Raw genomic sequence first — 25,746 nt, forward strand, 5'->3', positions numbered from 1 at the left:
TCGTTGCTTCTTTCTTACACAGAGGTATCAACTTATTTCTAATTTTTCTGTTCTTTCATGGTTAATAACAGTAAGATCATAAAGATATATATATATTTTTAAATGTCAGATACACAGTGAAGGCCACCTTTACTTTAAATTTGACTCACAATAAAACTTCAATCTGATACAAAGATCTTATATTTAGAATACATAAAAACTCTTATATCTCAATAATAGCCTGATACAGAAAAATGTGCAAAGGATGTGATCAGACACTTCACCAAAGACATACGAATGGCAAATGAGCACACAAAACATGCTCAACATCCTTAGTCACCAGGGAGATGCAAATTAAAACCAAAATGAGACTATGCAGTCACTAAAATGGCTAAAATCAAAAAGACTGACAGTACAAAGTGTTAGCAAAGATGTGAAGTAACTGGAACTCTCATACACTGGAAATGAGAATGCAAAATTGTACGGCCATTTTAGAGAACAATTTGGCAATTTCTTAATTATCCTCATGAAATGACCCAGCAATTCATGCACTACATACCTACCCAAGAGAAATGAATACATAAAAAACTTGTATGTAAATTATAAAAGGAGCATTATTATAGTCAACAAAAAGGGGAAAATAATCTAAATGGCCATCAACTGGTAAATGGATAAATAAAATGTGGCACATTCACATAATGAAATACTACTCAGTAATAAAAAGGAACAGACTATTATATATACAACACAGATAAATTTCAAAAGCATGTTGTTAAGTGACAGCTAGACACAAAAGACTACATACCGTATGATTCCATTTATATGAAATCTAGAAAAAACCAAACTATAGTAACAGAAAGCAGATCAGTGGTTGCCCAGACCAGGCAGTGGGAGGACTGACTGCAAAGAGGCCTGAGGGAACCTTCTGAGGTTATGAAAATGTTCTATATCTTGATTGTGGTGGTGGTTACACCACCAACTACACACTTGTTACAGAATTGTACACCTAAAATAGGTGAATTTTGTTGTATGTAAAGCACACCTCAATAATGCTGATTTAAAAAAATCAATTAAAGAGAAAGCGGGAAGCAGTAAAACCAGGATATAGCAGTCCTACTCAAAAATTAATTCCTTCAGTTGACAACATTTCAACAATCTTTATCCTTGCAGTGTTTGGACTAATCATTAAAAAAATACTGGGGTAGAAAGTAGAAGCAAGGAGAGGAAGAATTAAAGATTTCCTCTCAAACATATTATTTATGTCTTCTCTAATTTGGAATATATCATTTAGATAAAGCCAAGACTGAAATTTTACCTATACACTAAAAGATAAATCTAGGCAAATAATGTAATTCAAGAGAAGGGAAAAAGGGGCCCGGTGGCTCAGGCAGTTAGAGCTCCATGCTCCTATCTCCGAAGGCTGCAGGTTTGATTCCCACATGGGCCAGTGGGCTCTTAACCACAAGGTTGCCGGTTCAACTCTTGAGTCCCGCAAGGGATGGTGGGCTCCGCCCCCTGCAACTAAGATTGAACAAGGCACCTTGAGCAGAGCTGCCTCCTGGATGGCTCAGTTGGTTGGAGCACAAGCTCTCAACCACAACGTTGCCAGTTCAATTCCTCCAGTCCCGCAAGGGATGGTGGGCTGCACCCCCTGCAACTAGCAACGGCAACTGGACCTGGAGCTGAGCTGCACCCTCCACAACTAAGACTGGAAGGACAACAACTTGACTTGGAAAATAAAAGTCCTGGAAGTACACACTGTTCCCCAATAAAGTCCTGTTCCCCTTCCCCAATAAAATCTAAAAAAAAAAAAAAAAAAAGAGAAGGGAAAAAGAAGAATATACAATCTTCAAATACTTCAGAAATACACTTACCATGTATGCAAATTAATGTAACTGGGAGGTAATATGACATGACATCCTAATTTTTAAACATTCTTCTTTATTCATGAAGCCAGTCAACTCTCCCTCTTGGATTTAAAAATTACTGAAATAAAAGTTTTTGTTTAAAAATATTAGCTCATGGGGCCGGCCCGGTGGCTCAGGCGGTTAGAGCATGTGGTTAGAGCTCCATGCTCCTAAATCGAAGGCTGCCGGTTCGATTCTCACATGGGAGGGTGGGCTCTCAAGCATAAGGTTGCCAGTTCAATTCGAGTCCCACAAGGGATGGTGGGCAGCGCCCCCTGCAACTAAGATTGAACACGGCACCTTGAGCTGAGCTGCCGCTGAGCTCCCAGATGGCTCAGTTGGTTGGAGCGTGTCCTCTCAACCACAAGGTTACGGGTTCGACTCCCACAAGGGATGGTGGGCTGTGCCCCCTGCAACTAGCAACGGAAACTGGACCTGGAGCTGAGCTGCGCCCTCCACAACTAAGACTGAAAGGACAACAACTTGAAGCTGAACGGCACCCTCCACAACTAAGATTGAAAGGACAACAACTTGACTTGGAAAAAAGACCTGGAAGTACACACTATTTCCCCAATAAAAGTCCTGTTCCCCTTCCCCAATAAAATCTTAAAAAATATATAAATATATAAATAAATATATATATATATATATATATATATATATATATGCTTATGACTTCTAGTTCTAAGTTCTATGACTCCGTTATTACAAGATACTTAAAACAAATTTTTTAAAAACCAAATTACTTATGCACTAAACTGTTGATAACTAAATGCTGAAAAATATACTTCATATTCTAGTTAAAGTGAAATACTCAAAATCTAGATCTGACAAGCTAGTTACAAAGTTGCTTCAATTCCTCTTGGGGAAAATCACATTCCAAAAAGCTTTACCACAGATATCTTTTATTTGGAGTGACTGGGTTGTCAAAGGAGAAGGAACTTGTTGAGCTTGAATAGAATTTCTCAAAGCTAACATCAAGGAGTCCTCTAAACCCTGCCAAATTGTGGATGGTATATAAACAGACACAATATTTATTTTGGGACAAAGATCCTGCAGGCCAGTAAGCAAAATGCTCCAGAAGAAGCAGAGTCACAGACCTTTAAGCCTTTAAGAAGCCATTTAAAACAAGAGTCTGTCCTCATTCATTAAATCAAATGCTGTTAAATTTTGCTTTGCCATTTTATGGTCATGAAAAACAATGATAAAAGATTTTTAAGTATAAAAGTTCAGAAAGGAAAAACATAACTTATCAAAAAAGGTATCAAAAAGTACCTACTCTAATGACATATACTTTACAACTACTTCTCAATATATGCTATGTTATCTATCAATTAAAATCGTAAGTTATAAATAGGAATGTAACATCTGTAAAAACAGAATTTAAGCTCTTTCTGGGGCCAATGTAGTAAAACTAGATAGTACATTCATTTTCCATAGAAAAAATGGTAAACAAACAGTAGCACTGTAAAGTTCATCTTTTTAGTTTATATTTTTCATATTCTTTATTTTTATACTCAAAAACTAGGATCATGTAGTAAGGATATACAATCATTAATTCAAAATCCCAATGAGGCTTTATGAAACACAGAATGCACGCAAAAACCATTAATCTGACCACTCAAGACTAACAAGTTTTGGTCAACCATAATCATTTGCATTTGTTTGAAATAAAAAGTAATTGGAAATGGGTCCTAAGAGGAAAGATCAAAGGAGTTGCTTGGTCTACAAAAATTTAATGTAAGAATGATTTAAATTCTGATCTTGCTTTCCTTGTCTTCTGACAGCTAAATTAGAGGAAAGCAGTTTAGATTAAGGAAGAATTAGGAACAGTTGGCTGTCAGGATTTATTAAGACACTGTGATGGACCACTTGGGAAAAATGTGGTTTTCCACCACTGCACAGCTACCTGAAGTAAAACTGATTTAAGGCACACTACAGCACCAAAACTCCATGATTTAGTTATCTATAATCTCACCCTACAAAATCATCACACAGCCTAACTTTGGATAGAGCTTCATAATTTAAAAGGCATTTTCACGTATTCTAGTACCTCATTTAATCCTCACATGAGGTATATGAATAGGGGAGACATTCTGATCCCATTTACAGGTAAGGAAAATAGTCATGATTGTCTTTTGACTCAAATCCAGAGCTCTTTCCGCTACAATGTATCACTTTTAAACCCTCTTCTGAGAGACCCTCATTAAGAACCAATGTAGACAGTTCTCTAGACACCAGGGTACAGAAGTTTCAAATACACTTGTATAACAGATTATAAATTGTGTGCTCTGACTTGATCATACATAAAAATACTTATTTATGGTCACTTATCCATTAACGGACCTTCCTTATTAAAGACCCTTGGTTTGAAAATATTCCTACAAACACAAAGGCAGACAGAGTAAGAGGACTGATTTTGCTGAGCCCATTTTCTTAGATCATAAAGCCGTATTTCAAATCAGAGAGAATATAGAGCTTCCGTTTCCTACTGACATTCTAATTTTTTCTGAATTCACTAAATCTAAGTGAATATTGTGGCAGCCAGCCTCCAAGATAGCCCTAATAATTCCAGCTTCCTGGTATTCACACCGCTATGTGTGAATAAATCTCCCCCCTCCCTAATGAGTGGGGGCTAGACTTAAGTGACTCACTTCTAATGAACAGAGTAAGACACAAAGTGATTGGAGAATAGATCATAAAAAGCAGGTGACTTCATTCTTTTTCTATGGAGAGACACACATGACTAGGAACTAAAGCCATCTACCAATAACCATGTGAGTTGAGCTTGGAAGTGGATCCTTTAGCTCTAGTCAAGTCTTCAGAGACTGTACAGCCCCAGCCCTGACCCAGAAGCATCCAGCCAAGCCACTCCCAGATCCCGGTAAAAGGGCATGAGGGAGCTTTTGGGAATAACTGAAACATTATCTTGATTGTGGGGGGCTTTTACATGGGTGTGCACATTTGTTAAAACTCAAATTATACACTTAAAATAGGTGCATTTTATTGTATGTAAACTATATTTCAGTAAAGTTGCTTCTTTTTAAAAGGCCACTGAACTCTTGAGATAAAACATATGAAGGGTCATTTATGAAAAAGCAGTGCCATAACTTAAGGGTAGATGGTGAGAAAATAGAAGCTGCAATAACAAGCTACCACCACAAACTCACATGTCCTAAACTGCTCCTCAAAATTGTTCCACCCATAGCCTTTCCTATCTCAGATGACAGCAATCCCATATTCCCAGTTGCTCTAGCCAAAAAAGTAGGAGTCATTCTTGACTCACACCTCACATCCAATCCATAATCAAATCCTGTTGGCTTTACCTCAAAATACATTCAGACTATGACCACTGCTCACCAATTCCACTGCAACCACCCTAGCCTCAGCAAGATTACCCTAATAGTCAAATTGGTCTCCCTGCTTCACTCTTGCCCCTATAGCCTATTGTTTACCCAGCAGTGAGAGTGATCCTTTCAAAACCTAAGGCAGATCATATCATTCATCTGCTCAAAAACCTGAAACTACCCCCCATTTCCACTCAAAATAAAAGTCCATCTTGTTACAATGGCCACCAAGGTCACATAAATTGGCTCCTTGTCATCTCCCCGATCTCATCTCCTATACTCTCTTGCTTTCTCAGTCTACTCCAGCCACACTGGCCTCCTTGCTGTTTATCAAACACACAGTGCATGCTTCCACTCTAGGGCCTTTACAATGGCTGTATTCTCTGTCTGGAACATCTCTCCTCCATACCTGCATGGCTCATCATTTCATAACCTCCTTCAGGTCTCTGCTCAAATAAGAACTTCTTTACCCAGACCATCCTACTGAAAATCCTACTTATTGATCACCTTATCCTACTCTACTTTTCCTTTTTTTCCAGAGCACTTGTCATTTTGTAATATAATATGTAACTTATTTATTATGTATATTATCTACTCTGCCACTCCTTCCACTGAACAACCCCCAGGGCGGGATCTTTGTTTTATTTACTGACGTATCGCAAGTGCCTAGGACAATGCTCAGTACAGAACAGGTGTGCAGTAAATACCTTCTGGATGAATAAATTTTTGAATAACTGTGCCAGGTACCAGGCTAAGCACTTTACAGACACTATTTCAATCATTAGGGCAACCCTAGGAAGTATACATTAACCTCATTTTACAATTGAGGATCACAAAGGTCAAATAACTTGCCCAAAGTTACATAGTAGTAAATTAAACCAGAATTTAATTATGCCTAACTCTAAAGGCTTAACCATTAGTTTTCTCACAGCTGGGTGTGGATAGGAAAAGAACTAAGCTGCTGCAGTTGAGAGTATGTGGAAGGAAAGACATTAATTTGTGATCCAATATAAGGAGCAGAGGCAAATAATTAATGTTTGGGGAAATTCCTTCAATTTTTCTTTGCTTCTAGTCCTAGTCCTGTGGGAACAGAAACAAAAGCTAATGGTTACAAGAAAGAGGCCACAAAAAAGGTGGAGGAGAAAGATACCACATAGCCTGAACTCCATGGATGAGAAAACATGGGTCAGTACCTTTTCTCTAAATTTATTGCTATACTTTATTTATTCCAGCAGTATGGGGCAATATACAAGCAGTTTGGTTTTTTTGTGAGGCCTTTTTTTTTTTTTTGCTTTAAAATGTCTTCTCCTCTAGATTCTTCTGGTATATCATAGGTGGTGGCAAAATTATATTTGAGATATACATGATCTATACATAAACATTTACAGATTTAAATCTGAGGGAAAGGATACTGATTTCTGCCAGTGCTACCATTCTTGGAACACAACCACACTCATTTGTTTACAATAGCTCCTTTCACAATCTAACAGCAGAGTTAAGTAGTTGCAATACAGACCATTATGCCTGCAAAACTGAAAATATTTAATATCTGGTCTTTTACAGAAAAAAACTTTCTAAAACAAATATTAATAAATATTAATAAAGTGTAAGTTTCCTGATAGCTTGTATCAGTTTTATCACTTTTCCTGATAAATTTGAAAACATATCTTCTAAATACTAGAATAAGCCATCCAACATTTTTGTTACTATTGGTCACATAACTAAAAACATCTCAATGGCTTAAGTAAATAGATATCATTAATTCAAGTAAACATACTTTCTAGTAGAATTAACACCCATTTAATAGTTATTAAATACTGGAAGACTTAAGTAACATTGAGATGTCAATTCTGAAGTCTTAAAATAGTTTAACATTGAAGTTCAAAGGAAAGGTGTTTTTTTTTGTGTCTATGTCTATAGTATTTGAGCTACTATGTTATGTTAAACTTTAAGGAAGTGTTCTGAACAAAGAAAACAATTTCTGGGGCGGACAAATGGCTCAGTTGGTTAGAGCATGAGCTCTGGGCAACGGGGCTGCAGGTTGGATTCCCACATGGGCCGGCGAGCTGCGCCAAGTCAATGAGCTGCTGCTCAGCTCCCGGGTGGCCAGATGGCTCAGTTGGCTGGAGAGCGTCCTCTCAACCCCAAGGCTGCCGGTCCTCGACTCCCACAAGGGATGGTGGGCTGCGCCCCTTGCAACTAACAACAGCAACTGGACCTGGAGCTCAGCTGCGCCCTCCACAACTAAGATTGAAAGGACAACAACTTGACTTGGAAAAAGTCCCGGAAGTACATACTGTTCCCCAATAAAGTCCTGTTCCCCTTCCCCAATAAAATCTTTAAAAAAACCCCCACAAACAATAATTTGTTCATTTAGTCACACATACATGCACCAAATTAGACAAAAAAGCAATAATCCTACAATAACTAATACTTCTCCCTTATATATAAGAATTACCTAATAGTAAGATCTGGAACGTTTGCTTTTAATCTTCCAACCAAACAAGCTAATACATAGGAAAGCAAATTACTTAGTATTCATTTTTAATATTCTGTAATGTATTTTCCCTCTCCCTTTCCAAAGATTAGTTGGTTTGTCACCAATAAAAGATCAAACCTTACTTTGTAAAATTAAAGAAAATAAAAAACCTCTTCATTGTATACATACAAGATCAGAAATCCTTTTCCTAATACAAAAATCTTTTAAGTTCCTCAAAGGAATATTTAGATGTTTCTTATGTTTTGCAAACATAGTGATAGGTTGTGCTATTCACGATGACACTTAGAAAAGTAATTTAGCAAGTCGTTAAAACCAGGTACGGAAACACTGCAAAGAAAATGGGAAAAACTGAATATAGAATGAGGTCAAAAATTTCTTTCTTTATTGAAGAAACTTCTTATTTTATTGAAGTCAACTTTTACATAAAAAGATGAACTGGTCCAAGATATTAATTAAAATTTCACCAAAATCATATAACACATTTAACATAGATTTTAATAAGGGCTGTCAACTTAAACATTTCCACTTACATTTTTCATCTTCATCCTAAATTTTCAACATAAAAATTTTAAGCCATCTATTTGTTTTCTCAGAAGCTTTTTCTCAAAACAATTATTTCCAAGTCAAAGTTTTCATATTGTTTTTTCCAAAATTAAATTAAAATATTAACAGAAGTAAAGTTATCCATGACCTATTTCTAAATATTAAATGTTAAGCCTACAGAGCCTTTTCCCATTTTTCCCTTAATTTCTTTTTTACAGCACTGTAGTCACACACATTTTAGTTAAAAAAAAAAAGAAAAAGAAAAAAAAAAAAAGAAAAAAAAATTCCTGTCAACACTTAAAGAAATTAAGTTTTGAGTGTTATGTGGAAGAAAGCACACTATTCTGCTTAAAGGCTAGAACTTTCTATGGTGAATGTTATATACATGAAATTAGTAATGAAATGATATTTAAAAATTTGACAGTGATTTTTAAAAATTGTATTATATCCTTATAACATGAAAACAAATCTGACCATACGCCTGTATAATCAGACCTGTAGTCTTTTTATTAAATGTAAGTCATCAGACAATCTCTAATAAAACAATCCACAGTATTTCAAATTGCAAAGAAATGTTTCTTACCTTGCCTGCTTCTCTTTCTAAGTCGACATACTCCCGGCTAGGTGTTTGTCGCTGTTCTCCCTGCCAACTGGCCGGAAAAAACTGGAGAGACAGATTGGTTCCTGTGGCCACAAAAGCCTTTTAGAAAAATCAATATAAACAGGATCAGGAGCAGGACATTACATAAATTATGCAGGCAGTCATTTATTTTTACATCAGTTTCTGTCTTAAGCCAGGCAGCACCAAGAATACTTAAAAGTAAAAAACATGCACTCATCATTTTTCTTAAGTATTAAGTTACAAACATCTGATTCCATTTTGAGGACATTTGCCATTGGCTGTTTAAATATAAAATCAAGACATGGAATCAATACTTTCTTTCAGGTCATTTTCTGCTGACGTTAGGATCTTGCATTGCTAATGTCTAACCAGAAGCAACCATCCCTGAATTTAAAAACTTACATTCCTAAATGTGAAAATCACTGAAGATCTAAATATTTTGAATTTTAAAGCATACCACAATTTAAAGTTGTGTAAATGAGACATTTTAATTTCCCTTGTTCAAGGAAACACTATGCTCTAAAGCCCATGTTAAAAATACACAGGACCGCCTCACTTATGATAAACATACATTACCACCACAGCACTTCCCATTCTCTCTAAAACCTTGGGTGATTAAAAAAAATATGCATTTTCTAAAATCTGACTTTAGGATAACTGGATTTAACTATAACAAAAGAGTATTCACCTAATATTTATAAATGATTTGGATGGCACAGCTCAACAGACAGAACAACCTAAAACCATTTCAATAAAGTGTCATTCTATGTAGTCCCTAAGCAAATTAACTATATTTCCCCCACGTAAAAATGGAAATAACATTATCCCTCTTCCTAAGGGAAATTAAAAAATAAATAAGTAAAAAGCATTTTGAGAAAAATACATTTTTCATCATATAAATGTAAACTCTTCTTTGTTGAATTTTTTTTGTTTTCTTTTCCTAATTAAAATAGAATGATTTTGTTTTCTTTTACGAATTAAAGTTCTAAAGCATAACGTGCATATTTTCAAGCACAGAGTCTTCATCTGAAAGCCAGGGGTTCACATTTTCGGCAATTTGTTTAAAGCCATTAGCTGACTCAACTATCCACTAGTTACCCTGATGATTAACAGCTTAGATTCTTTAGAGGTGAAAATTGTACTTCCTATTTCTATTACTGGTACCATTAGGTACAACTGTCAACCTAACTGCTAAATCTCTACATCTTTGACAGCATTTCCCTAATCAACTGAGATACCCTTTCTTGTGGTATTTTATATGAACAGTGAACAAATGTCATTACAATATTAACTTTAAAATAATCTTACCTCATTATTAGCATAAGTTTAAAAAACAATCAAGTGAAATAAAATGAACCAACAATAGTTCAAATGAAAAACAGACTCGAGGAGGCAAACTGCCTAGGATATTTGACCTGAGGCAAGTTACTTAACTCTGTACTTCAGTTTTCTCACTAATTAATATTTGCAAAGTGCTTACTTAGAACAGTGCCAAGTAAATGCTATATAAGTATTTGCTAAATAAAATAAGAAATAATTTTGAACTGAATAGAGCCAACTTTTTCACCCTCAGATAATGAAATTCTCAGAGCCAGAGGGGTGGCAGATAAGAGATTCAGCCCATGAAATGAATGCTCTGTGTCAGAATCTCCCAGGTGTGTTTCTTCAGTATTCACCTAGTAACAAATCCTTCTGCCCCCAGTGTACCCCAAATCAGCTCTGTGCTAAGACAGTCTACAGATCTCATGACTTCACCTCCTATCTGAAGGCCAACCTCAGAAGACATTTCCTGCTTTGTCACTTTATGCCCATTACCTCATCAAGACCCCTCTCTCTGAGACAGGAGAAGTGATAAAAAACACATCATTCTAGAATAGCATTTCCCAAATTTATTTGACCATGGAACTCTTTTTTTAGTGGAATACCAATACATAGATAAGGGTTGGGAAAACTCTGTTTGAAATATAAAAATGCTACACTGGTATCAGTATTTCATGTGTAAAATTTCCAGATTGTCCCAATTGTATTTTGTAGGTTTCATAAATTATAAAACAACACACCTTGTGCCAATCCAACATAGCTTTTATCCTTCCATGTTCAGAATTAAAATATAGTTTTTACTGCTCTCACAAAAATCACCATACCTGTTATTAGTATTTTTTTCTTTTATCAATCCTTAATGTTGAAGACATCTCCAACACTTTTATTACAAGAACTCACATAGGGAATGAATCAGAGTTTACCAAATAGATTTTACCCCTTATCCATCATCACTTTTATTTGTGCTATGACAGGGACTCTGGGTAAGAAGAGATGAGCGTCACAGCCCTTAAATTGTTTTACATCTAAATACAAATTCACTAACATCACATCTAAATTCATTAACCTCAACTGATACATTAAAGAGATATTCAGAATAAAAAGAGAAAAAAGGGTTGGGAATAGCTTTGGGAACTCTGGATATATTTTACTGTATATAACTGCTGTCAAAATAGAGGCCAAAGAATGCCTTTTCCACATCCATTTCCACAACCAAATAAGTAAAAGCCACTGCCTGTTCATATGTCAAAAGATAAATTTTAGGCATTAAATTAAATAACCTCTAAATTGAATTAATCAAGTATCTATGACGCAAAAGGCACTGTGCAAAGTACCTGCATAGAAGGGAATGTATTAATGAATATACCACAGAATTAATGTGGCCTCCACCCTCTAGGAACTAAGAATACTATAATTTAAATGTGCAGAACACTGAATTAAAGGGGGGAAATGAGAAAGAGGGGAAAATGTGAAACTCTTTCCCTAATACAAATAGTTACATTACTTAACAAATGAAGACATATATGCTGTCTTAAGTGCCAATCTTACACAGAATTCTATCTACCTTCAACTTTTAATACTTGTTAGATATTAAGAACCTATTAAAATTTGTAGGATCAGATATTGGGAAGAGGGGAAGGCCTAGAACATCTGTCTGATTTATCCCTGGAAAGAAATTTATGACAAATACAAGCAACCTATAATACTGCTATATTACAGCAATATTATAGAACAGCAATTCAGATATACTGTGGGTTGAATTATACTCCTAGTTCATAATTACAGGCAGTAAAGTCTGATACGACAGAAAAATCCTAATAGCGATGCTTCACTAGGTTTCCAAAAAAAACCCCCCTCAGCTTTAAAAAGTCCTGACAGTACTTTCTACCTTATCTTTTACACTTACATCAATTACCTCCAGCAAATCCACTGGTATATCACCCACCTTTTGCAAAAGGAAACCCAAAGAATGATATAATCAATGGGCCAACTAATGAATGATTCTTCTACCACTCAGTGCCAAAACCAAAATATATTTCTCACACGTTGTAATAACTATTACAACTACTCAAGAAACTTGGCAGTGGGCATGGCTCAAGTCCCAAGATCTTTCAGAACATGCGATAACAACCAACTATTCTAGAGCTCCTGATAAATTTGGCCAGAATCTTCTCCTTTTCTGTAATACAATTCTAAAAAGCCTACATTTGAAATATCAATATATTTATATTCTTTAAAAATAAATTTGATTTTAGTGATGAAAATGGAGAATTTTATGGTACGTGACTTATATCTCAATAAAAATAAGTAGATTCTCTAGAAAGGAGAAGGGAGAAGTAAACGTTCCAATATGTCTTCCTATTGTTAACCCATATTCAAACTGCACTGTCGCTTTCAAGTCTTCAAATGTACTGGGCCCAATTCATGGAGTAGATAACTGGATTCCATTATACAGCACTTCAACTATTTCTTTTTAAATAAATAATCAACTTTTCTTTCATTTCTTCCTACCCACTCTTTGGCTTCTTCATTCCCGCATTAGCAACTCCAATAGGACAAACCAAAAGGAGATGAGAGGCACTAGAACACTTGAAATTTTTTAATATCAGATTTGGTGGAGGCGAAGCACCTACCACCTAAATCACGGCCTAAAACACAGCCTCAAGATCAAATGTGGTTTTCGCAAATCCATGCTGCACCAACGGGCTTTCTTAGGTTTGAAAAAAAAAAGAAAAGAAAAGAAAACGATCATGGTTTCTTTCTGATTCTCCTGAGGTTTAACATTTTAAGAAAAAAACAGGGCACGTTCCTTAAGGGCTTTTATTCTCAATTAGGACAATAGATAATATTGGCGTAAAGATTTATTCTCAGCTATATTGGGCGTGAGAGAGCTTCACGCATAGATGTACCAACAAGTCTAGCGTCTCAGAAACAAACTATCGCCCAGGAGTCAGAAACTTGAGTGTTTTCTTTACAAACACCCCGACCCTTTACTCGTATCACTGCCTCGACAAACAACTTTTTCTTGTTTAGCTGGCCTCTGGTTTGAGTTCCACTCGCGGCAAGCCGCCGAGTCGTGTCTGGGAAACATACCCACCCGCCGAGGGCCACAGGGAAGCGTCTCAGCGGGAGGACGCGGCCCGCCAGTGTCTGGTTTCGCATTTTGAATCCCGAGTAGGAAGTGAGACGGCGCCCGCTCAGTTCCGGGAGCCGCGGAGTCCGCGGCGGCCCCAGCGCAACAAGTGACGCGCGCGCCTTCATGCCCCGCGCCCCCCGCCCCGCCGACTTACGATTTCCGAGCGGCCGTCGCGGCAGGCGTTCTGGAAGCGCGCCTGGCGCTCCTCGTGGGGCCGGTCCCTGAAGCCCGTGTACTTAATCTGCAAGGCAGAGACGGCCAGAAATCAGGAGCCAAATCCGCGGCGCCGCCCGCGCGCCCGCCCGCCCCGCGCGGCGCCGATAAGGGCAAGCAGAGTCTGCGGGCAGGCGGCTGCCGGGTGAGATTGCCCTTCGGCGGGCGCGCCGACGCGGGACTCCGGGGGCCGCGCCGCCCAAACTTTTCTCCGCTCGGGCCCACTCGGGGCGCGCCGCGGCCTCTGCGCCGCCCGCCCGCCTCACCTCACATTCGCGGCTCAGCTTCCTGAAGAACTCCTCGTTCTCGAACTTGCTTCTCTGGTCGGGCACGACGCGCGGCATCTTCCCGCCCTGAGGCCGCGCCGGCCGGCCGGGTTCGGGGCTTTCGCGGGCACCCGCTGGCCGGCTCCGCGCTGACCGACTGACCGCACACCCGCGGCGCCCAGACTCTCGCTTCTCTTTGTTTCAGGCGCCCGCCCGCGTGGGCTCCCGCTCCCTGGAGTCTGAGGTGCCTCCGCCCGCTGGAGCCCAACACACGCCGTCGCAGCTGCCTCAGCCGTTGCCTACCGCCCGCGCGGACCCAGCACTCGCCGCCCCCAGCCGCCGCCGCCACTTCCTCTCGCCTCCCACCTCGCTAGCCCGCCGGCCCCGCCCCCGTCGGCCCCACCCCTCCTCCTCCTCCTCCTCCTCCTCCTCCTCCTCCTCGCGCGCCCGCCCGCCCCAAACTCCGGCAAACAAAACGCACCATTCACAACTCCGCGACCCGCGCCGCGCATGCGTCGCCCTCCAGCTTGCGGGGCCGTTGGGCTGCAGCAAACCTGAGCTCCTGCAGGGCGGCCCTCTTCCCTTTGGGGGCCCACGGGCCACTCGTTGTGCACCGCCCTGTGGGGATCTGCCCGGTCCTTAGAGATGGAGAGGCCCATGCAGGTCTTTCTTTCGACTCTGGAACTTTTTGGCTCCCCAGCAGCGCGGAGTAATTGTGTCTTGAAGACAGGAAATTTAAGTCCTTGGGGACTTGGCGTTCCTAAACCGATGGGGAGGGGTGTAAGCTGTGCATATCAAAGACTAAAGGTGGAAACAGACCAAAGCATCTCACTGAATCTGCATCTTGATAGGAAGGTCGGAGCTGTTGCTGTCTGACGCGTCCTAGATGGGATCTCACTCAACTCTCCTGTCTGCTGGCAGGGGCCTTAGACAAGCACTGGACCTCTAAGCCTCCGTTTGCATGTTTCCAAAATGCAGACACACGCTCACAGTGTTAGCGTGAGAGCCTTTATATACGTCTAACACATAATGAGCACTCAATAAATTTAAGTTTCTAAAGAACAAGCTATATATATATATATATCTCCAAATGCCAGTCCGTATATTTACCCAAATGTGCGATCAATATCCACAAGTTCTAGGAAAGTCATTTAGCCCAATCTGGAGAGTCTGACATGGGATTTAGGACAGACCTGGACTCAAAGTTGGTCCTCAATAAATTTTCATCCTTAAAATACCAGCTTGTCAAAAACAGTCCAAGGATGGCAAATGTTGTCAATTCTGATTGACAGTAGCTGGCCATATTGCAAAGGATTGAGAAGATACACCTAAACTCACAGGAATTAGTGCCAAGAACAATTGGCAATGTCTGCATAAATGCAGGGTTTGGCAGAATTTCCTACCCCTGTCTAGTCCAATCTCATTTTTACAGATATGGAACTGAGCTAGGGTGACCAACTGTCTTGGTGTTCCTGAGACTGTCCGGTTTTAGCAATAAAACTCCCATGTCCCAGGAAACCACCCAGTCCCTGGCAAAATGGGATGGTTGGTCACCCTAACTAAGATCCAGAGAGTGATCCATCTCCGGAGTTCAGGGAAGGAATTTTCAGCAAAGTCAAACCTGTAGGCTGGTGGTTTTAACAAATACACTCTTTCTGAATAGCAAACATAGAATCAATTCCTTCCAAGGGCATTTCTCCATTTCTTCTACTGCTTAATTCTCTCAAGCTCTCTTGATGGCATTCATTTCCTGGCAGAGAATGGGAGCAGCCATTCTCCATCTCCAAGTCTCAAAACTCCTGGGAAGGACTCTGGCCCAGTCTGAGTCACACTCTGCCCTCTACCAAATCACCATGTCCAGACAGATGTGATGACCTGGCCAACTTATGTCACATGCTCTCCTTCAGGGGTTGGGTGCCTGGGATTGGCAGCCTCAGAGACAACCTAATGGTTGAAAGAGGGGAAGAGCAGTTTCACCCAAAGGAGGGAAATGCCTTGTGGGCCCACTGAACAGTTTGTATCAGCTACACCTGGCAAAGGATGTCATTTTTATTTTGCTGCCTAAAGGCTCTGGTGAAACTGGAGGGGTAACTCCACATCAGCACAGGCAAAGTGCAGACAAAACCAGTCTTAAAACATCTGCAACTTATTTTGAGAGGTGAGTGAGGCAACCTCTACCTCAAAGCACCAAGGCAGAACTAAGTCACTCACAGTAATAGAAGCTTTCATCCATCTGCTGCCTCTATTTCAAGTCTTCCCAGTTCAGCTAAGACCTTTGGACACTAGGACAACACAGACATTGTTAAATGAGAGGAAGACGATGACTTTGCTCCCACTCAATAAGGACTGTCTGAAGGCCAGTGGTCAGGGAAGCAGTTTGTGCTGTTGGCCCCCACGGTAGGAAAAAAGGATATCCCCTGTGATATCATTCAGCACCATCATATTCGGTTTAGGTAGACATTTGTATAAAACTTTCCATTCCTGTCTCTAAAAAATCCATAAGGCAGCAGCGGCACACTTACTCCACAATGGGACCAGGTAGGGCTCACAGACCTGCAGCTGATTCTGGTCTTTGGACTCCAGTAATAATTGTTTCTGCCATGGGCAATATGGAATAAATAAAAGTTGAACCAGCACTAGAGTGGCCTAGTGTCGTGTGGGGGACCCTGCTCACTGCGCCATTTGTCGTGCGGGAGACCCTGCTCGCTGCACCATGTGTCACGTGGGGTGGCCTGCGGGGTCTCTGGTCCCGCTCCCCACGTAAGAACGCAGGATATGGTGAGGCCAAAAGGGAACACCCACGGAGCCATAGGTAGGGGAGTCATACCATTATAGTCTCGCTAGCGGCTGGGTTGGAGAAACAGGAAACAGGAGCCACACGATCCGCAACCCTCACTCCACCTCTTGTTAGCTCAGCCACCATCTTCTTGCTAGCCCCCATTTTTTGCTAGCGTAGCCACGGCAGTTATATTAGTAGCCAATGGCTCACTGGTTACAGCTGACAGCCAACTAGCCACAGATGATGGCCATCCAATCACAGTTGATGGCCATTTACTAGCTGAGCCAGCACCTTTCTATGTGAGGCCGAGAGCCTGGAAACTGCTCTCTGGGGCTCTGTCCCCACACCTAGATGTCCAGACAGACACCAGGAACTTTGACAAGGAAAAGGTCAGGACCAAGACAAATCTTTTCTATGTTCAAGGGAGCTGGAGCAGGAGGAGTAGGAATACGGAACAAGGCAGAGTACTCTGTCAGCCACATGAGGGTGGGAAATGATGTCCTGAGGGAAAGGGATGAGAAAGCCTGCCAGGCAGACCCAGAACAGCAACACCACAGACAGCCGGTGGCAACTCCAGGCCACAGGGTAACCCACACTCGGCATTGTCTGGCATCCAACCGGCCAGGATAACTGGGAAACAAGCCGGAGGCTGAAGAAGGCCATCTCCTCAGCTGACCTCTGTGTGCCTTTTTTGTTGTCGTTACTAAAATATTTTCACTTATTTTAAAAATTGAATTAAAGGAAATTAATAAAGAAAAATTTCATCCATGTCAGCTATATTTAGCTCTGTGCTTCTGTGCAGCTGGGTTTGGATTGATCCAGGCATCACCCCATGGAGGGGTTTGCTAAGAGCTGGCTTTAGGAGGGTCCACAGATGAAAGCCTGAGGGTTCATTGCCTAAAACCACCCTCCCTGCCCCCAAAATCTGGCTGAATTCTCTGAAGCCTCACTGCCTGGAGCCAGGGCCTCCTCTTTCTTAGTTCCTGGGAGGGCAGCTGCTCCCAGACTGATATTGTATGGATGGGTGGAAAATGCACAGTAACACTGAGGAGGGGATGGGAACCCTCAATTTTCTGGCCCAACAGTGAGCTAGGTGGTTCTATGCCCCTTGTCTCAGTTAATTCATACAACCACCTTCTAAGACAGGTCTTCTTGTCCCTATCTGACAAATGAGGAAATAGAGATTCCGAAAAGGTAAATAAGTGACCATAGGACAGTGATAAGACCTTGACCCATTGAAATAACAAAATGGCAAGGCATTGGAGTATATCATCTTTGTTCACTCCTTACCATAACCCTGCAAGTTTGGTATTATTGACCCTATTCTACAGATGAAGAAACTGAGGCTCAGAGGGGCTGATGATCCCAGGGTCTTGCTCTTAACCATTCCATTCTAAGGCCTCTGCTGCTGGAGATGCCAAATGTCCTGCTTATCTCCCTAACTGAGCTCATGAAGAGCTGTGGCTGGGATTGTTCCTCCCTATCATGCTCCCAAAGGTCCCCAACAGGTTGGATGAAGTGGTCCTACTGTGGGCCTTCTGGCAGGATGTGGCTCTTGCCCTTGATGGTTGTGCATTCCTGCTTCCAAGTCCAACTGTTTGTCCTTTTTTGACTTGAAAGATCAAGGCCCAGACGTCTTGTCTCCTCAACTCCAGCAGAAAGGATGACTTTATCCAGGTCTGGTGACCCAGCCACCTACATGTGCCTCTCCTTGAAGAGAGTGAGGTCCTCCCAGGTCCCTGAGCCTCTGGTTCATTTTTCCTAAGGAAACAGTTTCCCTTCAGTTACTGAGGAAATATTGTACCATCTTGAAGCTGAAATAGGATCTGGAGCCACAAAGGAGACTTGAAGGGGGTGGGAGAGAAGGGAAATAAGTGGCTGGCACAGTGCCTAAAGCCTTAGCTCTATCCAGCTTCTAGTTTCTGGATGGAGATGGGTCTAAGTACAGGATAAGGATGTCATCTGCCTGAATGAGGCAGTTTCCAGAATCCTAAAGAATTCTTTTCTGAGATAGAATTTATATACCATAAAAGTCACCCTTAGGCCCTTAAGGATTCCCCCTCCCAGGAGGTTCTCCCTCTTCTTAGCTCTCTTGCCACCCTCCCCCAACCAGCTCAGCCATCCCAGAGGGAGAGGAAAATGGAGAGGAGCAAGTTTCCCCAGAAGAACATTTCTTCAGTGTCGGGATCAATAAACCCGTTTGCTTAAAAGGAACCAGATGATTTCATCCTTGTAATTACAAGTTTGACGTTTGCAAATCTTGCCCAGGCTCCAAATGAGCCTCTTTGTCATAGGAGGCAAGGGTTTTGTCTGGGTGCCTGGGGATGGGTACCAAGCCTGATGTGGTGGGAACAGGGCCAGGCTGGGGTCAGGAGGCCTGGCCGACCGTCTTTGAGGGCTGCTTTGGACTGCTCCCCTTCCCCTTTACTACACTCAAAGTTTCTGGTGGGTGATGGGAAGCAGACTAGACTAGGGGGCTAGAGAATGACAGTGGTGAGCTCTAACCACACTGCCCTCTTGCCTAAGCCCCTCCCCCCAAGTCTCCAATTTGCCTGTGGCAGAAAGGCAAAGGCCCTCAGCCCAGCATTCATGACCCCCTGACAATAATTACTTTCCTTTCCAATCTCATCTCCCATCATCTCTCCCCATGGCACCCTGCAATCAAGCCATACTGGCCTACTTGCATTTCCCACATGTCTTAGGGCCTTTGCTCTTAACTGTTCCCTCTATCTAGTATGACTTTCTCTGCTGGAAAAACTCATATTTTTTCTTTAAATATGAGTTCGGGGGCCTTTGATTGTCCTCCACAGTGTGACTGCCCCACATTGTCCCCTCATGCTATCATTTGGGTCCATATGATGTGCCATGGAGATGGTCAGCACACCTAGGACGCAGCAACACTCTGGGTTCTGGGAGGATTGGGCTCCCCACTAATTTATGTTTATTTTACTACTGCGCAACCTTCATAACAGTGTCTCTCACCCCACCCTTAACTTTTGTTTTAATTATTTAAAACTTGTACATATTTTTGGTAGAAAATAGAGAGAAAGAAGAGAATCTTACCACCTCAAAATAATCATTGCTAACATTTCAGTATATTTTCTTTGGCCTCCTTCCATCCACATTTCTTCGCATAGTTATGACATTCTATAGGTGCAGTTTTGAATGCTCCATTGTTACCTACCCCTATGGCATACATATTTTCCCATGTAATCATATAAAACTCCTAATGGCATTTTGGCCTATCCCCTAATGTTGGACATTTATTTCAGTTGTTTCCTATTATTCGTTGTTATAAAATAGGCTTCTGCGAACATCATGGTGTTTAAGGCTTTTTCTTACAAGTTTTGGATAGTGTTTTTAGGGTCAATTTCCAGAGTAGAACCACCATGTCAAAAGGTATGGGCATTTTAAGGTTCCTGATACCTGTTGCCAAATTTCTCTTTGATATTGCCTCTTCCCTCTTCCTGAGTCTTAAAAATCTGTGCCCTACTCCCCACATTTCTCTTGTCAGTGTCTCAGACACAGGAAATGCCAACCAAGAATAAACCAAAACCTGCAGATAGAGATCAATGGATCAATAAAGGAGGTTGAATAATTCAACATGCACTTCTGGCTCATTATCGACTCCTGAATCCAAATGCATCCTCTTTTACCTTCTCTCCTTTTGTGTCCCTGTAGATGATACCTTGACACCGTGCCCTGTTCTTGGATTCTTTCCCAAATTTTCCAAGCTCTAAATCATCTTGGCAGGCTGGGTATCCCATCATGCTGTAACATTGCCTTGTAAACAGGCATTCAGAATTACTAGCCCATGCCACCTCACCAGACTGCCTTCTCTCTAGGAACACAAGAACAATGAATAAAGGAGACAATAAATCTCTTCTTCTACATGATACTTCTGAATGAATGGGCAAGGAGTTCACCTTCAGCCCTGGCTAACTTTCTCTCTCTAGCTTGCTTCTCTCCTCTTTCTCAGCCAAATACATTTATCCTCTTTCCTTAAGTGTGGGTCCAGAGGCCTCTGAGAAGCCTTTCTTGACTGTACTGGGTCGAATGACACCCCATAGCATCCCCTCACCAATGCCTGCCCTGGAGACTGAACCCAACCTCCTCAAAGGCACCTCACAATCTTGGTAGCTTCCCTAGTCCCACCTTATGCTAACTTCATCTTGCTCCCTCCTGTCCAAGGGAAGCTCCCAGCATGCCTTGCAACCTAGGTAATGTTGGTGATTGAGATGGACTCAGAGATAGGCTGAAGGGAGTATGTTGGGCTGTAAAGACTACCCAATCTGGATATTTTGGGTTAGGTGGTGACCGAGCAGTCAGCTAATCGGAGCCTTCACTGAGGCACGTGTGGCATAAATGTGTGTATAGGTGGCAGGCCCAGAAAAGGCAAGTCATGGAGCTCGGGTTATATCCAGGGGCTCATTCACACTGTAAAGCAGGTAAGTGGTGCCCCCTGGAGATGTGCGCTGCAACAGCTCTTTTGCCTGCCATGCTTGGGTGCTGGCTGTGAGAGGAAGGCATATGCTGTCCAGTACAATAGGTTCCATTTCCAGGCTGTTTCCCTGCTTTTTCCATTAGACTCTCACTACCAAGGTTTGTTTGAATATGGTTGTATCCTCACTCTTGGAAAAATTATTCTTTTCCCGATGTGCTGAGTCTTATAGAAGCCAGGTAAGGTCAGGATTTCTCCTGACAGGGAGGATCAGTGAGGCCAACTGAATGTCAGAGATCACACAGCAGTGGGAAGAGTTGTATTAGCACCCATGACCCCTGCCCATCATCAGCCTTTCCTAGCAATGCAGAATCCCATGGTTCTGGAGCAGCAAATCAATGGGGGCACCTCCGACAGGTGTTCAGAGGCCCAGCATCAGGACCAGAGATTTAGAATCTTGGGCCTGGGGTCTCTGGAAGGCCCTGGAGAACACCAGTCCTTCCCCCAGGCCAGAAGAGCTACCCCTTAAGGCAAGAGACGTGAATCAGCCACAAGCACCTCTACCAGCTTTTGATGAATTGTCCCGTCACTGGTGCTAATTTCCTGAAAGGTTTTTCTTCCACCTTCAGGCTCCCCCTCAAAAGGGTTCTTGTTCTTTCACAGTAGGAGATCCATAATGATCACTCAGAGACTCCTTGGGGAGGTCACCAGCATGCTCTTCCACAGTACCTGTGGCTAAAGGGACTGAGAGTGGAGAGGGAGCCTGGACCACGGTTGGTGGGGGCTGGGCTAGAGTAGTGTCCTACCACAGGCATTGTTCCCAGGGCACAGCGAGGAGAACCAGGCCCAGAGACGCAAGTGGCTTGTCTGAGGACACACACAGAGGAACAGGCCCAGGCAGGAGCATGCAGTTTCCAGCTCCCAAATTCTGCCTAAAAAAGGCATGCTGAACTCTGTTCTGTGAGGCCATGTGATCTCAGCCTCTGAGGTCTTTCAGGGCTCGAATGGGCCTTCCTCCCCTTCTGATTTGCTCCACAGACAAATATGCATGAACCCAATCCCTTGTGGCCATGGAGCTATCATTGAGATTACAGAAGGTCAGTGGTGAGAGGCTAGATTGCTGTCCTGATTGGCTTTCTATGGGGGGAAGAGGGCAGTGGAGGAGCTGCCCCAGCAACACCTGGCCCTGCCTGTATCCCTCCCACAGATTGGACTTGCTCTTAGGGCTTTTCCTGGGCCCAATGGGTGGGGGCTGAGGTCCCCCTGACCCTGGGGAAGGATCACGTGAATTCCTGGGCTAGGCTGGGGGAGAGAACTCTGAACCAGAGTGCCCCAGGGACCATCCTATGGGTGGTAGTGGGGGTGGGGTGGGGTGGGCAGAGCTGACCTCCTGCTTTGGCCCAGAAACTCCTTAGAACAACAGGACACCAAGAATCTCTCTCAGCTTCTACCTTCTCTCCCCTCATTGTCAGCAAGTCCTTTCCGTCTGCTTTATGAACTTACTTGCCCTGTTCCATGAAGGATGTATTATCCAGTTTTGCATGTGCCCTCCACCGGTCTCCCTGCTTCTACTTTCTCCTCCTCTAGTTACTCTGTACTCTGTAACCTCAAAGATTCTTCTGGAAGATAAGTCTGGCCAGGATATGTCCTTCCCATGGCTCCCCAGTGCTTCAGGGTAGGGTCCAGTCTCCCTCCCAGGTTTAGAGGTGTTGTGCCCCAGCTCTGGGCCCTGTTTCCTCCTCTCTTAGACTTCCTGTGTGGGCCATACTAACACAGAGCTGCTGGGATGGAACAGGCTAATTCTGGCCTCTAGGTCTTTGCTCCTGCTGTATCCTCTCCACCTCCATTCCTTCCAGGCTTTTCTACTTGTCTTTTCAGACACTCCTTTGGGAAGCCTTCTCTGACTCACCACCCCAGCCCAAGTTAGGTCATCTCCTTAGTGCTCCCACAGCCTTTCCAACTGACCCTTTCCATCATCCCCCAGGGGATCTCAGGGGTCATGCATCTGGGATGAGGAACATCCCTGCCCACTGTCACTTTCTGCGTGTCCAGGTACTGCCTTTCTCCAGCATGAACAGCCCCAGTACTGCCCTGGCTCGCTGTCCATGTGCCTGTCTGGCCATGTGTCTACTTGCTTCTGTTTCCTTCTTTACCCGCTGACTTTCTTGACAGTCAGTTCTGGAGGAGCATAAGGTCTTGAGCAGAGCTGGCCCTCTCAATCGCCGGAGACTGGTGCTGGCCCGCTCCCACCTCGTCTGTTCGGGGCGCAGGCTGTTAGGGTACAGGAGTCCTCACAGGGAGAGAGGCCCCATCTTGCTTGCCCCAACCACCCAACTCAGCTCCAGGCGCCCTCGCGTCCGCCCGGGGATGTGGCCCCGCGCCAGGCGGCTGGATCTATCACTGGCAGTTGGCAGGAGGCCGGATGGCGCGTCCCGCGGGGCTCCCAGGCAGCCAGAGCTGTCGGCCAAGCATGGAAGGCGGCGGCGGGAGCCTGGGGGCTGGAGGCGTCGGCGGCGGCGCTGCGGGAGCTGTGGTCAGCGCCGGCACAGCGCAGGGGCCGCGTCTCCCGCACTAATTGGCCCTTCCCCAGCCACCTCGGCCGGTAATTGCTACTTGGGGGTGGGGACTCGCGGGGTGTTGAAGGAGAGGAAGGGGCGCCGCTTCCGGAGCGGGGACTGAAGCTCCGCAGGAGCTGAGCTTCAGGGGCCCTCAGGAGACACGTGTGTGCGCTGTTCCAACGCCAGCTTTGTACTGGGCCCTTCGTCTTAGCCGTGGCCTGGGGAAAAGCCACAGAGGCGTCTTGGGGCCTTCACCAAGATCAACCAGTTCTGAGAACCGCTCCTTGAGAGGTAGGGCCTGGCTGGGGCTTTAGGAAAGACTCTGGGTGGCCTCAGGGGGTGCCAGTACAGGGTGGAGACAGGGCAGTGGGCCCTCCCCTCCCATCTCATCCAGCAGTGCCACCTGGGGAGGACCAGACAATAGAGGGGTATCTTCCCTAGGGGATGGGATAAGGGCAGTAGGAGGCAAGGGCCAGCCCATGATCCAGTCTGCTCAGCCCATGGAAGTTCTTCCAGGCTCAAGTTTCTAAAGGAAGTCCTAGGGTTTCCTTGAGAGGCCTTTCTGATCCTGGTATCTGCTGCTGCCTGGATGGGCCCTGACTGAGCCTCTGCTCCTGCTCAGGGGCACTCCATCTAATTTGGGAAAGGATAGCTTCCAGGCAGGTGGCTGTTTGGAAAAGTTTACTTCTCCAGACCTGTTTGAGAAAGGCTGGAGGGGAAAACTGAGGGACCCTTTGAAGCAGGCCTGGACCAGCCTGGAGTCAGACCTGTGGACCGGGTCCCAGGTCAGGATGAGCCCTGTAGGCACTGGGGTGAATCAAGCCCAGCTGAACCTCAGTCCCTGTTCAGTTCTGCATAGGTTGCCTAGGACCACCTTCCAGGGGGCTGAGCTCCCAAGCCTCACTCAGGCTTCCACTGATGAGTGGCTATGAGGTTGCCTGTCCCCTTGTTAGAGGTGGGCAGGATGTTCTGCTGGCTCTGCCTCCCCTGAGAGTGGAGCTGTCATACTTCCTCTGGGGGCCACTCTTCCCCAGAGATTGCTCCAGATCTAGACAGAGGCCACAGGTAAGTCAGACAAGCCTGGATTGAATTCCCACTCTGCCACCACGAGGTCATGACCTTCTGCAAGACTTTTAGGTCTTGTGCCTCAGTTTCCTCATCTGTAAAATAGGGGTAATAAAATCCAAGGGAGAATGTTACCGTGAAGATAAATGTTTGCTTGAAAGGAGCTTCCCCCCCCCCTTACAACTATCCCTTTGCTTTGGGGGCTTAGATGTTGGGGTATGAAAGATCTCTAGTAGGCCACCAACTCAGAGCCATCGTACTTGGAAGCAGAGCCCAAGAGGAAGGTACCTCCTGGGAACCAGACCATCACCTGGGCAAGGAAGGCTGAGCCTGGGCGTGGCTGTGGGGTGGCAGCGTGGGATGGCATGTGGTTGAAGACTGAGTACTCACCGGCAGTGGAGGGTTCCCATGTGTACGCACTGGCACGTGCTTGTACAGTCCTCGCTGAGGTGCACCCATTTGTATTGTTTCTACGTGTTGCGGTACATAGAGGTGACCTGCAACCCTAAAGGATTCCTGAAGGCACCTGTGACCACCATGAGGGTTTGGGCCCAGTAAGGCTGTGGTAGTGCGAGAATGGTTTCAACCCAGGTTTCTCAATGAGGGAATAGAACCAAAAGGAAAATCCAGGCAGTGTGGTGTGTGTGTGTTCAGACATGGAGGTTCGGGTCCAGGGATGGGAGGCATGTTGGTCTCCCCAGGATCCACTCCTCTGCCTTGCTCCTTGCCCAGTGGGTCAGCCTGGGGAGAGGTTCCCTGCTCCTGTTGGAGATCCTGTTGGTGCTGTCAAGTCAGAAATCTGGGTCCTCTAGACACCTCCCTGTCTTTTATGCTTCACCCTCCGCTCAGTTTCTGTTCTGCCTCCCAAACAGCTCTTGAGTAGGCCCCCTCCTCCCATTGTAGGGCTGCTGCCCTGTGAAGGCTGTCACCACCTCTGGCCAGGACACTGCCCCAGCCTCTTCACACTTCCTCCAACTCATCCTCCATACTCTGGCCAGAGGGACTGATAGAAAACACAAATCTGACCATGTCACTGCCCTTCTTAAAACCTGCCCTGGCTCCCTGTGCCC

General features: G+C 44.0%; 1 protein-coding gene across 2 annotated transcripts in view; it reads right to left on the reverse strand.

The window, feature by feature from the left end:
* The window catches only part of CBFB (core-binding factor subunit beta), a 49,943-nt gene extending 35,734 nt beyond the window's left edge, over nucleotides 1-14,209 (reverse strand). Inside the window, exons 1-3 of one of the 2 annotated variants that reach the window (XM_019755383.3) lie at nucleotides 13,834-14,209; nucleotides 13,509-13,595; nucleotides 8,860-8,976 (exon numbers count right to left, since the gene is read on the reverse strand). In XM_019755383.3, the coding sequence (XP_019610942.1) occupies nucleotides 8,860-8,976; nucleotides 13,509-13,595; nucleotides 13,834-13,911 (282 nt within the window). In that variant the 5' untranslated portion in view covers nucleotides 13,912-14,209. The remainder of the gene's footprint in view (nucleotides 1-8,859; nucleotides 8,977-13,508; nucleotides 13,596-13,833) is intronic. The other variant, XM_019755386.3, reaches the window with a different exon arrangement.
* Between the last annotated feature and the right edge of the window lie 11,537 nt (nucleotides 14,210-25,746).

The sequence above is a fragment of the Rhinolophus sinicus genome, chromosome 8 (assembly GCF_057876585.1).
Source record: "Rhinolophus sinicus isolate RSI-liver-muscle chromosome 8, RSI-T2T, whole genome shotgun sequence".
Lineage (NCBI taxonomy): Eukaryota > Metazoa > Chordata > Mammalia > Chiroptera > Rhinolophidae > Rhinolophus > Rhinolophus sinicus.